General features: G+C 39.0%; 1 protein-coding gene and 1 long non-coding RNA gene across 2 annotated transcripts; both read left to right on the forward strand.

The window, feature by feature from the left end:
- The first annotated feature begins 15,206 nt into the window (after positions 1–15,206).
- LOC130715720 (14 kDa proline-rich protein DC2.15-like) lies at positions 15,207–16,008 on the forward strand. The gene has a single exon (XM_057565838.1). It carries the CDS (start codon positions 15,297–15,299, stop codon positions 15,717–15,719), a length of 423 nt encoding a protein of 140 aa, XP_057421821.1. The 5' UTR covers positions 15,207–15,296; the 3' UTR covers positions 15,720–16,008.
- A 2,361-nt stretch (positions 16,009–18,369) lies between these two features.
- Positions 18,370–19,186, forward strand: LOC130710844 (uncharacterized). Its single transcript, XR_009010488.1, has 3 exons — positions 18,370–18,646; positions 18,754–18,843; positions 19,037–19,186. It is a non-coding gene; the product is annotated as an uncharacterized LOC130710844 (long non-coding RNA).
- Positions 19,187–19,416: the final 230 nt, after the last annotated feature.

A 19,416-nucleotide genomic window follows, 5' to 3' on the forward strand; every position in this document is an offset into this window, starting at 1 on the left:
GATAACCTAACACTAGAATGAAGGTATGAAAAACACTAGAAGGGGGGTTTGAATAGGGTTTTTAGCTTTTAGAAATATCCCTCTAAGATTAAGGATAATCTTTTCGGACTAAAAATCACAAGGTGCAAGACATAAGGGAGAGAGAAAAGCACACAATGATTTTATCGTGGTTCACTTGATAAATCACTCAAGCTAATCCAGTCCACCCGTTAAGGTGATTTCTTCCTTCTTAGAATGAAGGCAATTCACTATTCAATGATTGTTACAACTGCACTAGAAACCTTGCTTAGTGACTAACAATACAATGAACTAGCAGCACTAAGACAACCTTGCCTTAGTCTTCTCAAGAATACTGACCTCAGTGGTCTCTCAAGGAACTACAAACAAAGTTTGTGAAAGAGTTTGGTTTACAAAGAGATTCTTCTAAACAAGCAGACGTAAACACAATAAGAATAATGAAGAAATATTGCTATGGTATTCGCTGAAAGTATTTCACGTGTATACACAAAGTTTCTTAGCTGATTTCTTCAGTCTTCATCCTTTAAATACTCCAAGGTTTAGAATGTGTATCCGTTGGATGAATCTGTCCGTTGGAGGGCAGTTCTGGAATTTCCATAGCCTGCTATGGCTAAACGTCGTAGGTAAGGCAGTCACAATAGTACATTAGCTTTTTTACGAATGACAGTGACATTGCCTTGGCCTAGTTGACTCTTGATCTTGGGTGCCGCTTCATGTTGGAACTTGTGAAGCTTGTGAGATCAGAGTCAGAGCGAAGCTTGGATCTTCAGATCATCAGAACTTCTGCTTCTGGACCGTTCATCAGAACATGTGGCCTTCAGAGGGTGAAGTGCTTCTGGTCTTGAGAGTCAGCTTACTCTTGGACTTCAGTGCTTCCAAGTCTTCAGCTGCTGGATCGTTCCTCAGAACATCTGGTCTTTAGAACTTCAGAGCTTGGATCGTTCGGAGTCCACATCAGAGCTTTTAATCTTCAGAGCGTCTGAAGCGTTTGCTACCATTCAGAAGAACGTAGTTAAGTGCAAAAGCGTTGTGCTGGTTACTCTTAGTCTTCAACCTCTGAATAATATATCATCTTTGAATCAGAGTCAGAGCCTGTTTGTGACAACTTAAACAGGCACACGTTAGAGTACCACAAATGTTCATACATAATATTAAACTTGTTATCATCAAAACATAGAGTTGTACCACCTGACCAAATCTTGGTCTTACATAGAAGACGAGTTTTCGCGAAAAGAGAAATTTTTCCCCTCCTTGGAGGTGCTCTCGGCTATGACACTCAAAATGGTGTTCCGGCACTTTTTCTTCGATCAGACTTGAATCCTAGGTTATCATGGGTCGTATCTAGGGTAAATTAAAGCTTGGAAAAATTATCGGGTCGAAAACTAAAATAGGGACAATTTAGTCAAGGTTTTTAGCTCAGAAATTCAAAGTTGGAATTTTGAAAAATAAAATTGATGAGGTTGTCAACAATGACGTTTATGACAACTAATCCTACTCAAGCTAAGCTCAGTTGAGAGTTTTTGATTCACAAAGCAAAGACTTAGTGTAAAAATGGGTATTTGAGCAGTTTTCCATTTCTACGATGATGTAATTGTGATGTGTGAATGGTAGGGATGATGTTTTGAAAGTAAAATCGAGTTATTTGGACACTTTTACAAAAAGCTCCAAACTTTGAGCACAGAAAGAGATGTAGAAAAGCAACATAATTGATGATCAGAGGTAAGAAGTAATAGGCTTAAATGCATTTGTTGCCCCTGATGTATCGCCAATGTGCAAAAGACAACCCGACTCTTTTTTTGTCGACGTTTGTACCCTCAATGTTTTGAGAAAGTATAGTGAATGCCCCTCCGTCAGATTGACGTTAAAAAAGTAACGGAGGGGCTGACGTGGATTTTCTTTTTTTATTTTTCTTTTATTTCCTCAGATGCCACGTCATTAAATGAAAATAAAAACCTTGAAAATTTATTGGAGAGGTTCGAACCCAGGACCTCATAGTGGCAAAACACACACATTACCAATTGAGCTACATGGACAATTGATATATTTGACAACAGAATTTTATTTATTTCATATATCTTCTTCATCTTCTTCCTCATCATTCATCTTCTTCCCTTACCAATCCTTAACCCCAACGGCCCAACCTAGATTGAACCTCCTTCCTCCGCAGCCCCACCAGCCACCGTCGTCGCCACTATCACGGCACGGCGACACCATGGTGGCGAACACCCTTCACGCCCCAGCGATTTCCCTAACATCAAACAACAACAACACCACCACTTCTCCCCAATTTTCCAGAACACCCAATTTTCCCAACAACAACACCCAAGAACATCATCCACACCATCATCATCATCCAGAACCCAGAACACGAATTTGAACTGCGAAATTGAAGGGGGAAGAACAAAAATTGATGGATTTGTGGTTTTCCATCATATCTGCATGTTTATCCCTTTCTTCCCCCTTCAAATTTGGGTTTCTTAGTGTTGGATTTGTGGGTTGTGGGTTTTGGGGTTATGGTGGGTCGTGGGTGGCTGGGTTTGATGGTGGGTTGTGGTGGTCATGGGTGGCTGGGTTTGATGGTGGGTCGTGGGTAGCTGGGATTTATGATCGTGGCGGTGGTGTTGGGTGAGAGGGGGATTTGGTGGTGGTGGTGGTGGGTTTCAATGGTGATGATGAGAAGATGGTTTGGTCCATGAATTATTATTTTCTTTAGTTTGTTTGGTCCGTGAAATAAATAAAATTCGGTTGTTAAATTAAACAATTCTCCATGTAGCTCAACTGGTAATATGTGTGTTTTGCCACTATGAGGTCTTGGGCTCGAACCTCTCCAACCAATTTTAAAGGTTTTTATTTTCATTTAATGACGTGGCATCTGAAGAAATAAAAGAAAAATAAAAAAAGAAAATCCACGTCAGCCCCTCCGTTAGTTTTTTAACGTCAATCTGACGGAGGGGCATTCGTTATACTTTCTCAAAACATTGAGGGTACAAACGTCGACAAAAAAAGAGTCGGGTTGTCATTTGCACATTGACGATACATCAGGGGCAACAAATGCATTTAAGCCGAAGTAATATCCATACCTCGATGCCTACGCGTAGAAACTGACAACGCGACGATCGATCAAGAAATGGAAAAATCTCTTCTCCCTCCTTCCTCCTCAAGCTCGCGGGTTCAAGGTTGTGATGGTGATGATATTTTTGATTTTTCAAGTTATTTATAGGAAAGGGAAAACGCGGGAAAATGAATATTTCGCGAATCCGATTTTTCCTATGCATTCCTCTGTGAATCCTAAGTGAGATTCTGGTGACAGAATTCCAGAACTCAAAACAGGTTTCTTGGAATTAAAGTAAACGATCCAATAACGGTATGAATTGATTTAACCCGAAAAACTACTTTTTGCAGTTGACGTCGGATGAGGAAACTTCCTTCTGAAGAAAGGTGGCAATCATCGAAGGAAATAAGTTTACGCGGATGGAAACTCCGTTAGAAGATCGGAATAGAAAAAGTCTCCATCCAGGGTTCATTTTAAGGTTATTGGAACGTTAGGATTTAGTTTCGGCAAACTTTCGAGAAATGAAATCTATCGTGCGTACATTCCAGGGTTTCGTGTCGAAACACTTGTCATGGAAAGGATAAGGAGAAATTATTATATTCCTCTGAAGATTTTGAATTTCACTTCTACCTTGCTTTAAGAGCATATTAGCCTCTTACTAACGCTCTTGCCCTAAGGCAGAAGTGAATAAGGCTCGTGCTATAACTTATAACGACTATAGTACTACTCTTAGTCATTCCTGAACTTTTCCTTCATTAAGTCATCCAATTCAGTGAACACTTGTTCAGGTTCCTTCACGATACATCGAAACATAATCGTGAATAGGAATTTAATTACTTAATTCTACAATTAAAACTAGGGTCTCACATTGGGACGAAATTTCAGATTTGGTTTTGTTCGGTTTCAAAGAAATGCGGAAGCATGGAAGGCAATTCGAATATTTAATGGATTGCGATTAGAAGGGAACTTTCTTACGGTGCAGAAGGCTAAGTGTCAACGTCCAGCACAGGTTTCGATGTCAGCTGGACCTTCACGTCGACATCGTTATGAAATCTGAAGAAAGGTTTGGCAACCAAAAGTGTCATCTGTTATGCTGGGAAAGGAAGAACAGTCTGAACAACGAACATATGCACTGTCAGATAAGCGGAATGGGCCTCAGTTGAGTTTTGATTCAACTGTTTTAGATGATGGGTGGGTGGAAAGGTGTGCTCAAGCATTAACAAAGGAACAATTTAGTGTTGATGTTTTGCAAGACTCCTTCAGTAGGATTGGACTTTACAATTTTAGGCTCATCCAGTTGGATGCGAATGAGGTTCTTCTAGAGTTTGAGAGCAAGGATGAAATGCAGATTACGCTTACTGAATGTTGTGATTTTTTAGAGGAAAAATTAACTTGTGTTAAGCCGTGCACAACTTTAACATTTTGGGTCTCACACTTTGTATCGGTTTGATTGTGGCAAGTACCTTTGGGGCTATGGAATGAAACGTTTTTTGCTGCTGTTGGAAATTTGTTGGGGAGTTATGTGTCATGTGATGGTGCAACGATGTCTCGTTATCGTGTGCACTTTGCCAGAGTTTTAATACGGATGAATCATCCACTCTTGCAGTGCTAGAACGGTCAAAGTGGAGTGTATAACTTGTGGAGGACCTCATGTTAGCAATCTTTGTGTCACAGTTGAAGAGGAAAAATGGGTCAAAGTTATGGGTCAAATTACCAATGTCCTGAACTCCAGTACTTACCAATTTGAATGGACCAACCATCCCAACTTTGCGTGGAGGAGACAAGGAATTGAATGCCAAGGGGAAGATTTCAAAATCAATACCCTCGCCAAGGTTCCAAGGCTCAAACCTTCAAGTTCAAGAGGGAGTTGGTGGAAACGGTGGTGGCAAGAAAAATTTGGAGGAGTTGTTGGAGAGCTTTATCAACCGCTCAGAGGACAACTACAAGAACCAAGAGGCAGCTATAAAGAGCTTGGAAAATCAATTCGGCCAACTGGCCAAGCAAATGTCCGAGATACCTCAAGGTAAGTCTTTTTCCAATGCTCGCACAACCATTACCCCTATTCTCATTCATGAGAGCTTGCATGAAGGACCATTCATTCCTTTTTTCTTCTATTGCTTCCATGACCTGTATGAGCTGTTCACATGTTTTCATTGCGCTATTGAGCACCTTATTGTTTCTTATTTTCCTTCCTCCTTCCTAACTGCTTTCGCGAACCTCATAATGTTTGCATGAAGTTTCTGATTTCCTGATAAATACCTGATCCAACCTTCTTGCCATCTGGCAGGATCCAATACATCTAAAAGTCTATGAAATCAAAACCTATATCCTACAGTTGTATCCCTTCTATTGGAATATAGACCTCCCACACTCTCCTCCATCTTTGAAAACAATCCTCAAGTATTATTTGCCTCATATTGCCCTTGAACTCTCTCTCTCTCTCTCTCTCTTCCTAACTCTCATTCTCTCTCTTACCATCAGTTGGTGTTTTATGTTTGTTAGAGTGAAAAGACTTAAAAGGTGGAAAGTGATATCTTACTCCTTCAGAAAAGCTACAAAACGTAAGTTAGGAAAAAAACTTTAAGTTTTAGTTGTATTTCAAAAGTGAAAGTGATAGCTATTGGTTAAGTAATCGGTAAAAATTGTGATAAGTAAAAAGGGTAGTGAAAATAGCATTAAATAGGGGCATAGATAAAAGAAAATGTGTGAATAATAGTCTCGAAAGATATTTTAAAAAATTGATGAAAAAGTAACATAATTGTTATTAGAATTCCCCTCCCCACATATATTCCTACCCTCTTTACACTACAAAAAGTAGAAAATACCCTTTTTAAAATAACTTCCCAAAACCCCCCACCACCACACTTCTTCCATTTCAAAATATCCCTTCATCAAAATTTCCCAAAATCCCCCAAACTCATTCCCCATTTTTAATTACAACAACCTTCTTCAACCTTTCTTCATCTTCGTCTCCATTTCACCATCATCTTCGTCTCCATTTTGTGACTAGGACGTCGCCACTGCCCGCATCTTCTTCATCGCCAATCACAACCAGTTCTTTGTCGCGTGCTGACGTTGAGGCCGCACCCAACCACCACCTTCTTGTTCGCGTCGTGATCTGGTAAGTTGTCAACCCGACCCTCCTGTTCTTTAACGAATTGCACTATTAATGTGTGATGCAGACGCAACGCACTTTCAAACTGCGTTTGGTGTCAGTACTTCAGTGATCTGCAATTTCATTCTCCCATTTTTTTTTGTGTCTTATGTCAAGCATTCCAATCTTGGTACACATATGGCAAGAAAAAATGATCCGGACCACCCACGTGAACCCTGTAACGCCCCGATTTCTCGAGTGTCACACAGTAACTAAAACGTCATGAATTTCGTAAAGAATTTTCGTCGATTCAATTATTAACCCTTAATTAATGACAAAGGTTCAATTATTGCGAAACTCTTGAAAGGTTAACCAAATTAACTTGCGGAAATAAAAGCCAACGTGAAACTCAAAATTCGTTAAACAGCGGAAATGTATAAAATAATTATCCCAAAAGAAATCTCATTGTAAATTACATTAAGTGAAAAGAAAATATCCAACTAGAAAAAAAAAATTCAAAGCCACTCGGACTCTCAACCCAAAAGAAAAGTGCAGGTCACTCAACCCATGCCCCTACTCCTCTGATTCATCATCTTCATCTTCCTCTTCGACCTCGTCTTCGTCTTCAATGGCGGACTCATCATTAGGAATTGGCGCATTAGTAAACTCCCTGAGCATATGGTTTCTCAGACCTCGGTAGATGTCACCCTCCTTGTTGTCGTAGGACTCGACCGGCAAACAGAAGAACCTCTGAACCTTCCGCTCGGCCTTACTACGGTCAAATTCAACCCATTCCTCTCCTACAAGCTCTGGAAGCCCTTCTTCTTCCACTACAGGCTCTGGTGGCACCTCAGGTTCCCCTGGTAGCTCCTCATGCCCATCCACCAAATCCTCAGAAGGATCCAGCTCCGACTCCGACTCTCGAACTGAGGATGTCCCCGACTCTAAATCCATAAGGATCTGGAAACGAGGAGGTGCATAAGGCATCATCACCCTCCCATTTTCCAGCTCCTGGACCTCGATGACTCATCCTCCGCTGTCACGACTCGTAAGTGTAGCACCGCCGAGATAAATGCGACGCACCCGGCATGAGTCGGACACCTATACATTGTCGTTCTCCTCATCACGGAGTATCAGTGTCCAAGAATGTAATGAACTCGTGACCAGCACCATCTGGGGCCCCCCCATAATAAACACATAACAAATAGTAGAGAGTCAGATCCAATGCCAGACTCGCAAGTAAATCAAGTAATCACATAATATCACATGAATAAACAAGTGTTATATATATTCATTTCTCAGTTAGCAACCTAATGGTTTAGTTAGGCTAACGTCCTCACCATCACACAACCACCACATTCACCTTGGCCAATCATGATCATCCGCAGATGAACAATCACAAGGGGACCACTGAAGTCAACCCAAGTCACATGGAGACCACACAGTCGATCTATAAATTCTCAAGGAGACCACACAGTCAATCCTTATCCCAAGACTAAATCATGGTTATCACTTGGAGACCACACAGTCAATCCACAAATTCACCCTCGCGTGCAAGTAACCGTTTGTCTCTAACGACACCATCGTTCTCATGGTCCATAGCCTATACCCTAGCAATATAACCATATCATTCACTACTTGCAAGCGAAGTTCACATCTCTATAGTTGGCTACTAATATCATAGTCTATAAGTAACCAATAAATCATCATGCATAGTAAATTATTAGGGTTTCTTCCCCCATTCTTGCCAAACAGAGAAATTTAACAACATCTCCCGTCCATAAACAAGATTGAACGCCTAACCCTAGGGAGCATTGGGTTCGGCCAAACAACACCACATATCACATATTCATGTCCTCATATTTATCATACAAAATTCAGTACCAAAACATCAAGCTAATACATGGGCAAAAGAACATAAGGAATATCCGTCGAAAACCCTAGAATAGGGTTCGACCTTGAGCACACTTTAGACTAGGGTTTTCCAAATTTTTGATCTCATTGGATCAAGTTTTCTCAAGCCTAATCCCAGTAGGGCTACTTCATAAAATTTCATCAAAACTTCAGATCCATTACATGTTATACAATCCAAGGCAAATCTAAGCAACATAGTGGAAAAATGGTAACTTTTCTCATGTGATCAACAAGGATTCATGGCATCACATAAAAACATGATCATAAACAGAAACATTGCCCTTGTTCATGCATAAGAAAGTCTTTTATGATGCAAATAATTTCCCCATAGCATAACCCACCCAGAATTGCATTTTTTCACATAAAATCATAGGTTTTTCATCAAATATTTCACCTAGACTCTACCCGGACCAGATCTTGTAAGATCAAGATTTGGTCATGTGGTACAACTCTATGTTTTGATGATAACAAGTATTTATTTGTGGATGAACAACTATGATACTCTAATGTTTGTCTTGAGTGTTTTGACAAACAGGTTCTGATTCTGACACCAGAAGATATATTCGTCAGAAGTTCTGAGGATCAGAGGATCTGAAGATCAGAGGATCTGAGGATCTGAGGATCTGAGGATCAGAGGATCAGAAGATCAGAGGATCAGAAGATCTGAGGATCAGAAGATCTGAAGACCAGAAGCTCTGAGGGACCAGAGGCTCTGAAGGTCCAGAAGCTCTGAAGGTCCAGAAGCAGAAGTTACGAAGGTTAGAGGATCCAAGCATCCCTCTGACTCTGATCACCAAGCTTCACAAGTTCCAACACGAAGCATAACTCTGATCAGATGTCATTGGTTAAAGGCAAATGTCTCTATCAAGAAGTACAAGAGCAGTGTACTATTCTGACAAGCCTACCTACCAAGGTTCAGCCACAGCAGGTTCTGGAAGTTCCAGAAATGCCCTCCAACGGTCATATTCTCTCAACAGTAATATCCTTTGCACCTTGGACTATAAAAGGCTGAAGAAAAGAAGAAAGCTAAGAGAGAGAAACCCAGAGCTGCAATACAAGAAAAGATTCAAGCCTCTACTTTCTTCATCTGTTCTTATTTAGTTTACACTCAGCTTATTTAGAAGCAAACCTTTGTAAACACCAACCTCAAACAGTTGTTTGATTTTCCTTAAGGGACCGGGTAGGTCAGTATCCTTAAGAAGACTAAGAGAGTGAATCTTAGTGGTGATTCCTTTAGGAGATCAAGGTTGATCGGATCCTAGAGAAGACTAAGAGAGTGAATCTTAGTGTGAGCTAAGTCAGTGGATTGTTAGTCACTTGTATGTTTCAAGTGCAGTTGTAACAATTATCTGATTAGTGGATTGCCTTCATTCTAAGAAGGAAGAAATCACCTTAACGGGTGGACTGGATTAGCTTGAGGGATTTATCAAGTGAACCAGGATAAAATACTTGTGTGCTTCTCTCTTCTCTCTATCTTTATCCGCTGCACCATCTATCTTAGAGAAACCGAAAAGATTTACTTTAAATCTTAAGGGGAAAGTTTTTATATTGAAAACGCTATTCAACCCCCCCTTCTAGTCGTTTTTCACACCTTCAATTGGTATCAGAGCGCAAGTTCTGATTACCACACTTAACAGTGTTCAGTAGATCCGGGCCAGTGTGAAAAACTCATGGATTCCACCACTACTACAAGCAAATATCAATACAGTGCAAGACCACCTATCTTTGATGGTCAGAGATTTGATTTCTGGAAAGACAGAATCAAAAGCTTCTTTCTTGGCTTTGATCCTGATCTCTGGGACTTTGTTGTTGATGGCTACACCCCTCCTGTCGATGAACATGGTGTAAAGATCCCAAGGAAGAAGATGAGTGAAGATCAAAAGAAGGAGTTCAGAGATCATCACAGATCAAGAGCTATTCTGCAAAGTGCCATTTCATATGAAGAATATGAGAAAATTACTGATCGTGATTCCGCTAAGTGTATCATTGATTCCTTAAAGACGACACATGAAGGAAACAAAAAGGTGAAAGAGACAAAGGCGTTGTCCTTGATCAAGCAGTATGAATCCTTCCAAATGGAACCTGACGAATCCATTGAGGATATGTTTTCCAGATTCCAGTTGATTATTGCTGGAATAAGACCCCTCAACAAAAGCTACACCGCTGCTGATCATGTCATGAGGATCCTTAGAGGTCTTCCTGAAAGCTGGATGCCTTTGATAACTTCCTTGGAGCTAACTAGAAATGTTGAGCAGATGAGTTTGGAAGAACTCATAAGCATACTAAAGTGTCATGAACTAAAGCGTGCTGAACATCAGGATCAGAAGAAGAAGTCTATAGCCTGGAATTCCAAATCTGAAAAGGCTAAGGCTCTCCAAGCAGAAGCAGAAGAATCTGAGGAAGCATCAGAATATTCTGATGAAAATGAGCTGACTCTGATATCCAGAAAGCTCAACTGCATCTGGAAGCACAGGCAGAGCAAATACAAAGGCTCATCAAAGGACAAAAAGTCAAAGAAGCATTTCAAACCAAAGAAAAGTCTGATGGTGACTTTTGATGAATCAGAGTCAGAGGATGTTGACTCTGATGGTGAAGTTCAAGGACTCATGGCTATTGTCAAAGACAAAGGAGCAGAGTCAAAGGATGTTGTTGACTCTGACTCAGCATCAGAAGGAGATCCTAACTCATACGATGAAAATGAGGTATTCGCTTCTTTCTCAACCTCTGAACTGAAACATGTTTTGTCTGATATCATGGATAAGTATAACTCTTTATTGTCTAAGCATAAAAAGTTGAAAAAGGACTTATCTGCTGCTACTAAGACTCCTTCTGAACATGAGAAAATTATTTCTGATTTGAAAAATGATAATCATGCTTTGGTAAATTCTAACTCTGTGCTTAAGAACCAGATTGCTAAGTTAGAAGAAATAGTTGCTTGTGATGCCTCTGATTGTAGAAATGAATCTAAGTATGAAAAGTCTTTTCAAAGATTCATGGCTAAAAGCGTAGACAGAAGCTTAATGGCTTCAATGATCTATGGCGTAAGCAGAAATGGAATATATGACATTGGTCATTCTAAACCTTCTGAAGTTGCTCCATCATCTCTTAAGAAAGGAACTTTCTCAATGTCAAAATATCATTCTCAAATTCCTTTATATTATCCTGTTGAATGACCCAAAGTTGTCAGAACTTCTGGGCTAACTAACAAGAAAGGACCTAGAAAGTGGGTACCTAGGGATAAGATTATATATGTTGCAGATATCTTCAATAGGTCCATCGAAACTCCAACCATGGAACCTGGACAGTGGATGCAGGCAACACATGACGGGAGAAAGGCATATGTCCCAAGATCCAAAACTTGAACCTGAAGGTGAAGTTAATCTTGGAGGCATCAGTAGAGTAAGATTTGGTCAAGTCAAAGCTAGCTGAAAAAGCTTGTAGAGATGAGCATGACTGTTTCAGATAGAAACAAAGACTCAGAACTTGTCAAACCAGAAGCAACAACATCAGAAGATGCTACTACAACTTCTGACTTGCGTCATCAGAAGAAGAGTAGGTTCATAGCTTCTCATTCTGAAGCATCTGAAGATGGAATTTTTTCCAGAATGGAGATGTCACCAGAACCTCTGGACTTTGACACTTCTGCTCTCATAAGAAGATATACTAATCAGCAGCCAAGTATCCCTTGGTATTCCTTATGAGGGGGAGTATTTCGTCTTATGCTCTTACTATTTTTTTTCCACCTTCATTCTTTTTGCTTATGACAAAAAGGGGGAGAACTTATAGTATCTTGACAACTCCTATATTATTTAGCTCAGAATCTAGATATTACTAACGTTGATATTAAGTATTAGATTCAGGGGGAGCTTAGCTCAGAATCAAGCACGAGTCTTGGATTCAGAAGGAGCAAGATAAACTATACACATCAGGATAAGTTTTAACTCTGATACCTTATACTCTGAGTGTATTCAGTTTATTTGTTTAAGGGACCGGGTAGGTCAGTATCCTTAAGAAGACTAAGAGAGTGAATCTTAGTGGTGATTCCTTTAGGAGATCAAGGTTGATCGGATCCTAGAGAAGACTAAGAGAGTGAATCTTAGTGTGAGCTAAGTCAGTGTATTGTTAGTCACTTGTATGTTTCAAGTGCAGTTGTAACAATTATCTGATTAGTGGATTGCCTTCATTCTAAGAAGGAAGAAATCACCTTAACGGGTGGACTGGATTAGCTTGAGGGATTTATCAAGTGAACCAGGATAAAATACTTGTGTGCTTCTCTCTTCTCTCTATCTTTATCCGCTGCACCATCTATCTTAGAGAAACCGAAAAGATTTACTTTAAATCTTAAGGGGAAAGTTTTTATATTGAAAACGCTATTCAACCCCCCCTTCTAGTCGTTTTTCACACCTTCAATTGGTATCAGAGCGCAAGTTCTGATTACCACACTTAACAGTGTTCAGTAGATCCGGGCCAGTGTGAAAAACTCATGGATTCCACCACTACTACAAGCAAATATCAATACAGTGCAAGACCACCTATCTTTGATGGTCAGAGATTTGATTTCTGGAAAGACAGAATCAAAAGCTTCTTTCTTGGCTTTGATCCTGATCTCTGGGACTTTGTTGTTGATGGCTACACCCCTCCTGTCGATGAACATGGTGTAAAGATCCCAAGGAAGAAGATGAGTGAAGATCAAAAGAAGGAGTTCAGAGATCATCACAGATCAAGAGCTATTCTGCAAAGTGCCATTTCATATGAAGAATATGAGAAAATTACTGATCGTGATTCCGCTAAGTGTATCATTGATTCCTTAAAGACGACACATGAAGGAAACAAAAAGGTGAAAGAGACAAAGGCGTTGTCCTTGATCAAGCAGTATGAATCCTTCCAAATGGAACCTGACAAAGGCGTTGCCCTCAATTTAGTTTTTGGTGTGAAAGGATGATGAAAAGGTGATGAATGAAGAGACAACTCCTTGCTGCACCCCTCTGGTTCGAGCCTCCTTCACCCTTGATCTCTCTCTCCGCTTTTCTTTCTCTTCTTCTCGAGTTCTTCTCCTCTTCTTCTCCCTCTCGAGCTTTCTTTCTCTCTTTCTCTCTAACTCTTTCTTTTATTTTCTTTTTTGAATGTGTTTCACGTGAAAGTGTAGGAAATGGGGTTTGTAACTCAGCCTTGACACTCTTTTAAAAGAAAGAAAACTGATTTTTCCCTCCCTTCTCAAACTCGGCGACACACACACACTTAGGCCTAGGGTTTTGTTTTTCTTTTCTCATTCTCTAGCCCAAGCCCAAAACATCTAATTAATTCTATTAATTACTAATTAAAAGAATTAAAACCAAACAAAACCCTCCCCACTCTCCTCAATGTGGCCGGCGGCCACAACCTAGCATAGGCTAGGGTTTTTCTCAAACTTTGCCTCTATCTTGTAGCAAAATCGTGAAAACTGTACATCTTGACCTCTGCTCACTGAAACGTGAATAACTCGAGATACGGAGATCGGAATGACATGGAATCACAGGGATAATTTAGAAAAATCATACAAGGTCACGTAATATTCTCATACAAGATCTACAATTCTTTTGAAGGAAGTTTCTTCAGATTAGGTCGTTAAGACCACTCGAAAAATCATACAAGGTCACGTAATATTCTCAAACAACTCAATCAATAAACTCATTCATCACTAAAACTCCTCACTAATTATTTATTTCTAAATAATAATAATAATAATAATAAAATTAGGGTCTTACAAACCCGCGCGAACAAAGTTCCTCCTAGGACGTCCAACCGTAAAAAGTGTGAAGAAGCCCGTGTATCTCGTGCAGTACCAGAGCATGAGCCTGAAGAAATCCCTCCCATTGTAAATCAACCTCAGGAGGATGATGATATGGGTGATGTCAGAGTTAATGAGGAGAATGAGGAGTAGGAGGAGGAAAAGGAGGGTTTTGGTGAGGAGGAGGAGGATGATTTTGAGGAGGAGGAGGATACCATAAAATTAATAGTAAAAAAAATACAAGTACAATAACCCCTAGAGGATACCATAGTGACTATTTTAATCACCATTCATTTCCTAATTAAGGTCCTCTTCTTCTTTAGGATCAATCCTCTTCTTCTTCAGTTCCAGTGAGTCCAATTGAGCACTGTCTTGATGCTGTCATAACTACAATTAATGGTCTCCAAAGAGCCTTTTCTGTTGGAGCATGATCTCATTCTATCTAACTTCTTTGCGTATTCAGAATAAGGAAGGATGATCACCCCTACAATAGCTACTTGGACATTTTGAATCTGAATAGTCAAATTTTAAATGCGCAAAGAAGCTAATGTTAGAGATGGTATCCACTGAACCGCAACCATTATTAAGAAGTAGGAAATTTGGAGAGGAAGAACATCTTAAACAAAGAGAATGAAAGATGATTTGTGTGAGAAGAAGGACAAATGAAGCCCTATTTATAGAAAATGAAATTGCATAGGAATTAACGAAAATATCATAGGAATCAACGTTCAAATTGAATGTTTTTGGCTGATTCATAAGTTACAATTAAAGTGGCGGTGCGTCACTAACGCACTTTTAGAGTGCATCAACTTCACACTTAGAAAGTGTTTGTAAGGCGCCTTCCAAAACCATGAATGCATCGTACTTTGAAAGTGCGATTCGGAAGCACTTTGAAACAGTGAGCGACAGAGTTGTTTTTGAGTTTCTAGAGTTTCCAACTATACAAATAGATAGGAGATCTAAATAACAATTCCCAAAAAATAAAACGACAATATTCTAGAACGAGGAGGGAATATTAATTATGCTTAAATGGGACCCGCTATTCCACGTGCAAAAGCTAGCGTCTGAACAATTAGGGGGATTCCAACGTTGTTGTTACAAGGGAATCGCGAGTCTCTTGATGGTTTCAGAATTTTGGTATAGATCCACAGATTAACTAACCATGGCAATCCCCACAATACTTCACAAGTCACAAGCATCCACTTGTTTTATCCTGCCAGCTACAATTTTCATGTTCACACATGATGAATAGTATTTCATTGGCTTAATACCTCCAACCACTTAATAATTTTTTAATTTTTAATAAACTCATCAACCACCGCCCACAGACCCTTAAGCACTATATAAACACCCATCCACACCAAATAATATCCATCCTCTCAAACACACTCTTCTACTAAGCTCTAGTAGTTAACTTGCTAGAAGCACATATTCGAAGAGTTTAAGAGATAATGGCTTCCAAAACTTGTTCCTCCTTAGCTCTTTTTCTCACACTCAACCTCATCTTCTTTTCACTTGTCTCCGCTTGTAATTATGGGTGCCCCGGTTCAAACTCAAACCCAAGGCCCAGGCCTAGCCCTAGGCCCGCAAACCCCAACCCTAATCCTTCAAGTGGCTCGTGCCCACGTGACGCGCTCAAACTAGGCGTGTGTGCCAATGTGCTGAACGGGTTGTTAAATGTGACATTGGGTGAGCCACCGGTGAAACCATGCTGCACCCTCCTAAATGGCCTTGTTGATCTTGAGGCTGCAGTGTGCCTCTGCACCGCCTTGAAAGCTAATATTTTGGGCATCAACCTCAACCTACCCATCTCACTCAGCTTGCTTCTCAATGTTTGCTCAAAGCAAGTCCCTCGTGACTTCCAATGTGCCTGATTATCGCCTATACATGACAAATTATCTTGATCTACTTTTGCTTCGTGTTTGTGACTTTCTAATATTGCTCTTTCTTATTCCATCCATTTACCACTTTGAGATTCTTGTACGTGCATGATGATTAACATCTTGTTATTCCTTTGATTCAGTGTTTATTTTATGTGGTCATAGTATCACAATAAGGAAAGTATATGTGTTTTGCATTGCCTATGCAAATGGCAAGTGAACCAAAATGATGTACTAGTGTTAATTATTTATTTCATTGAGAAATGAAATTGGTTTAGTGTCAGTAATTCCGTACTACTTTATTTCAGCTGATCTACTTAGCCCGATCTAACTTCCTTTCATATTGCCCAACAAGAGAAAAACAAATTATTTAGGAATGCAAATTTATTTTGCTTTAAAAATGAGATCATACTTTCCTAAATACAAAAATGTGAAGGCAAGAATTTTAACCTAAAGTATAGTATAATGCAAATAATTAACATACATATAATAAATCCATGCTTAGTGTCTTAATGAAGAAATGGAACATTGCAAATCAAGTGGCCGGTTGAATCTCTCGGAAATGGTGACAATATATTTGGCTCTGTTTGTAAAAGTACTCAAATCAACAAATGTATTTTCTTACGTAAATATACATTGAAAATCGTAATTCTAATTATTTATGAGGTATCAAATATATTATTTTAAACTTAAAACCAAATAAGCACATTCTTATCACATTAGAGCCTTCAAAATAATTCTCTCTAGAAAAAAAATCAAAACTCTCCATTTCAGTTTTTGAATGGTTAAATTAAACTTCACCAAAGTCGGAGAGCATATATATATATATATATATAGAGGATGTATCTTATGAGAAAGGTAATCTTATGTGAGAAAATGAGAATAAATCACGACCGTTAGATCTAACAATCAACGGTTAAGATTAAAAGAATTTAATGGTCATGTGATTGTCACATGATCACTTAAAAAAGTCACATGACTTAATGTTTTAATCTTGACCGTTGATGGTTAGATCTAACGGTCGTGATTTATTCTCATTTTCTCACATAAGATCACCTTTCTCATAAGATACATCCTATATATATATATATGATGTATCTTATGAGAAAGGTGATCTTACATGAGAAAATGATCTAATCATTAATGATTCAGATTAAATCAAATTAATGGTCATGTGATTATTTAAAAATGGAAATGTGTATTATCAATGTACGAATGCAGTATGACGTTTTCCCTAGGACTTGTGATTAATGAATTCAGAATCAGATCAGATCAACTGATCCAAGAGCTAGTTGATCGAATCTTTATATTTTATATATAATTTCAAAGTATAAATATATACATATATATATATAGGCTAAAAAGCACTTTTGGCCCCTAATGTTTTAAGTTTGTGAAAATTCTGCCCCTACTATATATATTTTTGTCGATGTTTCTACCCCTCATGTTTTCAAACAGTGCATCGTCTACCCCTTCGTCAGTTAGATGTTAAAAAACTAATTAAATGAGCTGATTTGACCTTTTTTTAATATATTTTTTGGACCTGCCACGTGGAAATTACAAATGAAATTGAAAAAATGAGGCATGGGAGTAGGAAAACATGCATTTAACCAGTTCAATTACATACATAATTGATATATACATCAAGCAAATTTAATTTATATAATTTCCTTGATCATCATCAACTTCATATACTCCTCTTCATCTCTTCAATCCACTCAGGAACCTCTCCTGAGAAAGCCTGACTGACAGAGGGGTAGACGGTGCACTGTTTGAAAACATGAGGGCTAGAAACGTCGACAAAATTAGAATAAGGACAGAATTTGCACAAACTTGAAACATCAGGGGCCAAAAATGTTTTTTAGCCATATATATAAACATAAACCAATTAAAATATCATGTTGAGCTTGGCGATTGAGTCTGAATTTATATTTACATTCAAGCGGTTCTTTTAATAGGCATTTATATTCAAGTTACATGAAATTATAAAACACATCCACATACTCCAATGACAAAATAAAAGGAAGAGCAATGCTATTTGGCACGATGGACATAGCACGAGTGAGCACGAGTCATCATAATTGCTACTCTTTCTCTCTCTACAGTGCCCTTATCAATACTTGAACACCCCATCTGCGTCTCTACTCACTTCCTTCTTCCTTCCCGCATCACTATTCATCAATCAAACCCACCTTTTCCCTTGCCATAAAAAATCAAGCCAATCTTTGGAAAATTAAAAATTGAAAAAGAGGGATTTTCATTTGTGTGAAGAAGCAAGCAAATCTGGGTAAGAAGATGCTTTCATTGGGGGAGGAGCTCTTAAAAGCAAACATATTCCTGTGGGCCCTCTTCATCATCTGTCAATTCCATTACTTTGCCATGGTTTTGCTCCCACCTGTTAACAAATGGCTACCATGAAACCCAACCATTCACTATTATTATTGTGTCGTCTTTGTACCCTTCGCCAGAGAACCACGCCGTTGTAAGGAGCTCCTACGCCGCGATGCCGTCTTCCCCTCCCAAGACCTCAGTGTTCTCTTTCGCGATGACTGATGATAAGATGAAGAAACTTCAATCTATTTTATTTTAATTTTAATTTTAAAAATATTAATTTATTAATCTCGTGCGCTGTCGTGTGTTAAAGCAGTGGCGGACCCACACTATGGTGAGGGGGTTCAACTGAACCCCCTGAAAAAGAAAATAATTTCACTTACCCTCTTGTATAGGTTTTTTTTGAACCCCCTGAGATTTTTATTTTGCACCTTGAACCCCACATACTCCTCTCTCTCTCACACGTACTCACAGCCTCACCCTCTTTCTCACAGTCTGGCATGTCGTCACCATTTGAAATCTGCGAACCCTAGAAATCCAAGATGAACCAGTACCACATCTACGAAGCCATTGGTCGCGGAAGATACTCGGTAACTTCACCTCCTCCTTCGATTTCCATTTTTCAATCTGGTTTCTCCTCCAGGCCATTTTCGAACTTCAATCGCTCTTTTCTATGTTTTTCTTTATGTATCTGCAGACCGTGTACAAAGGAAGGAAGAAGAAGACAATCGAGTATTTCGCCATCAAAAGCGTCGACAAATCGCATAAGAACAAGGTTCTTCAAGAAGTAAGCCCCTCATTCTCGGAAATTCCATAACCGGAGCTTCATAGTTCATTTAATTTGCTACTATTATTGTTAATTATCATCATCAATCGCGACGTCGATGACGATAATGTAGTTTTCGTAGTTTTGTAGCAGGTCCCTTAGCTGTATCATGTACGCACTAACACTGTGAATTCACCGATTTTGAATTCTGCAGGTTAGGATTATTCATTCCTTAGATCACCAAAATGTGCTCAAGTTTTATTCCTGGTAAGTATTGATTTTACAGAAACAGACGCGGGGGATCTAATGAAGAAATCACATTGACTATGCTTACCTTGAAGAAATTAATAAAAATTCTACTATAAATAGGGACAGTTATAATAAATTGAATTCCTAGTATAAGTTCTAAATTTTGTATTATGATATTGAAGTGGTTCTTGGTATTGAGATTTCTTGAATTGTTAACATACCACTTGTACAAGAGATATGCTGAATTGTTGATGGACTTGGTATTGAGATTTCTTGAATTGTTAACACACCACTTGGACTTGGTATTGGGAAGGCAGAGGCACTAAATCTGTTGGGAGCTTCTTT

The sequence above is a fragment of the Lotus japonicus genome, chromosome 4, assembly GCF_012489685.1.
Source record: "Lotus japonicus ecotype B-129 chromosome 4, LjGifu_v1.2".
NCBI classification, from domain to species: domain Eukaryota; kingdom Viridiplantae; phylum Streptophyta; class Magnoliopsida; order Fabales; family Fabaceae; genus Lotus; species Lotus japonicus.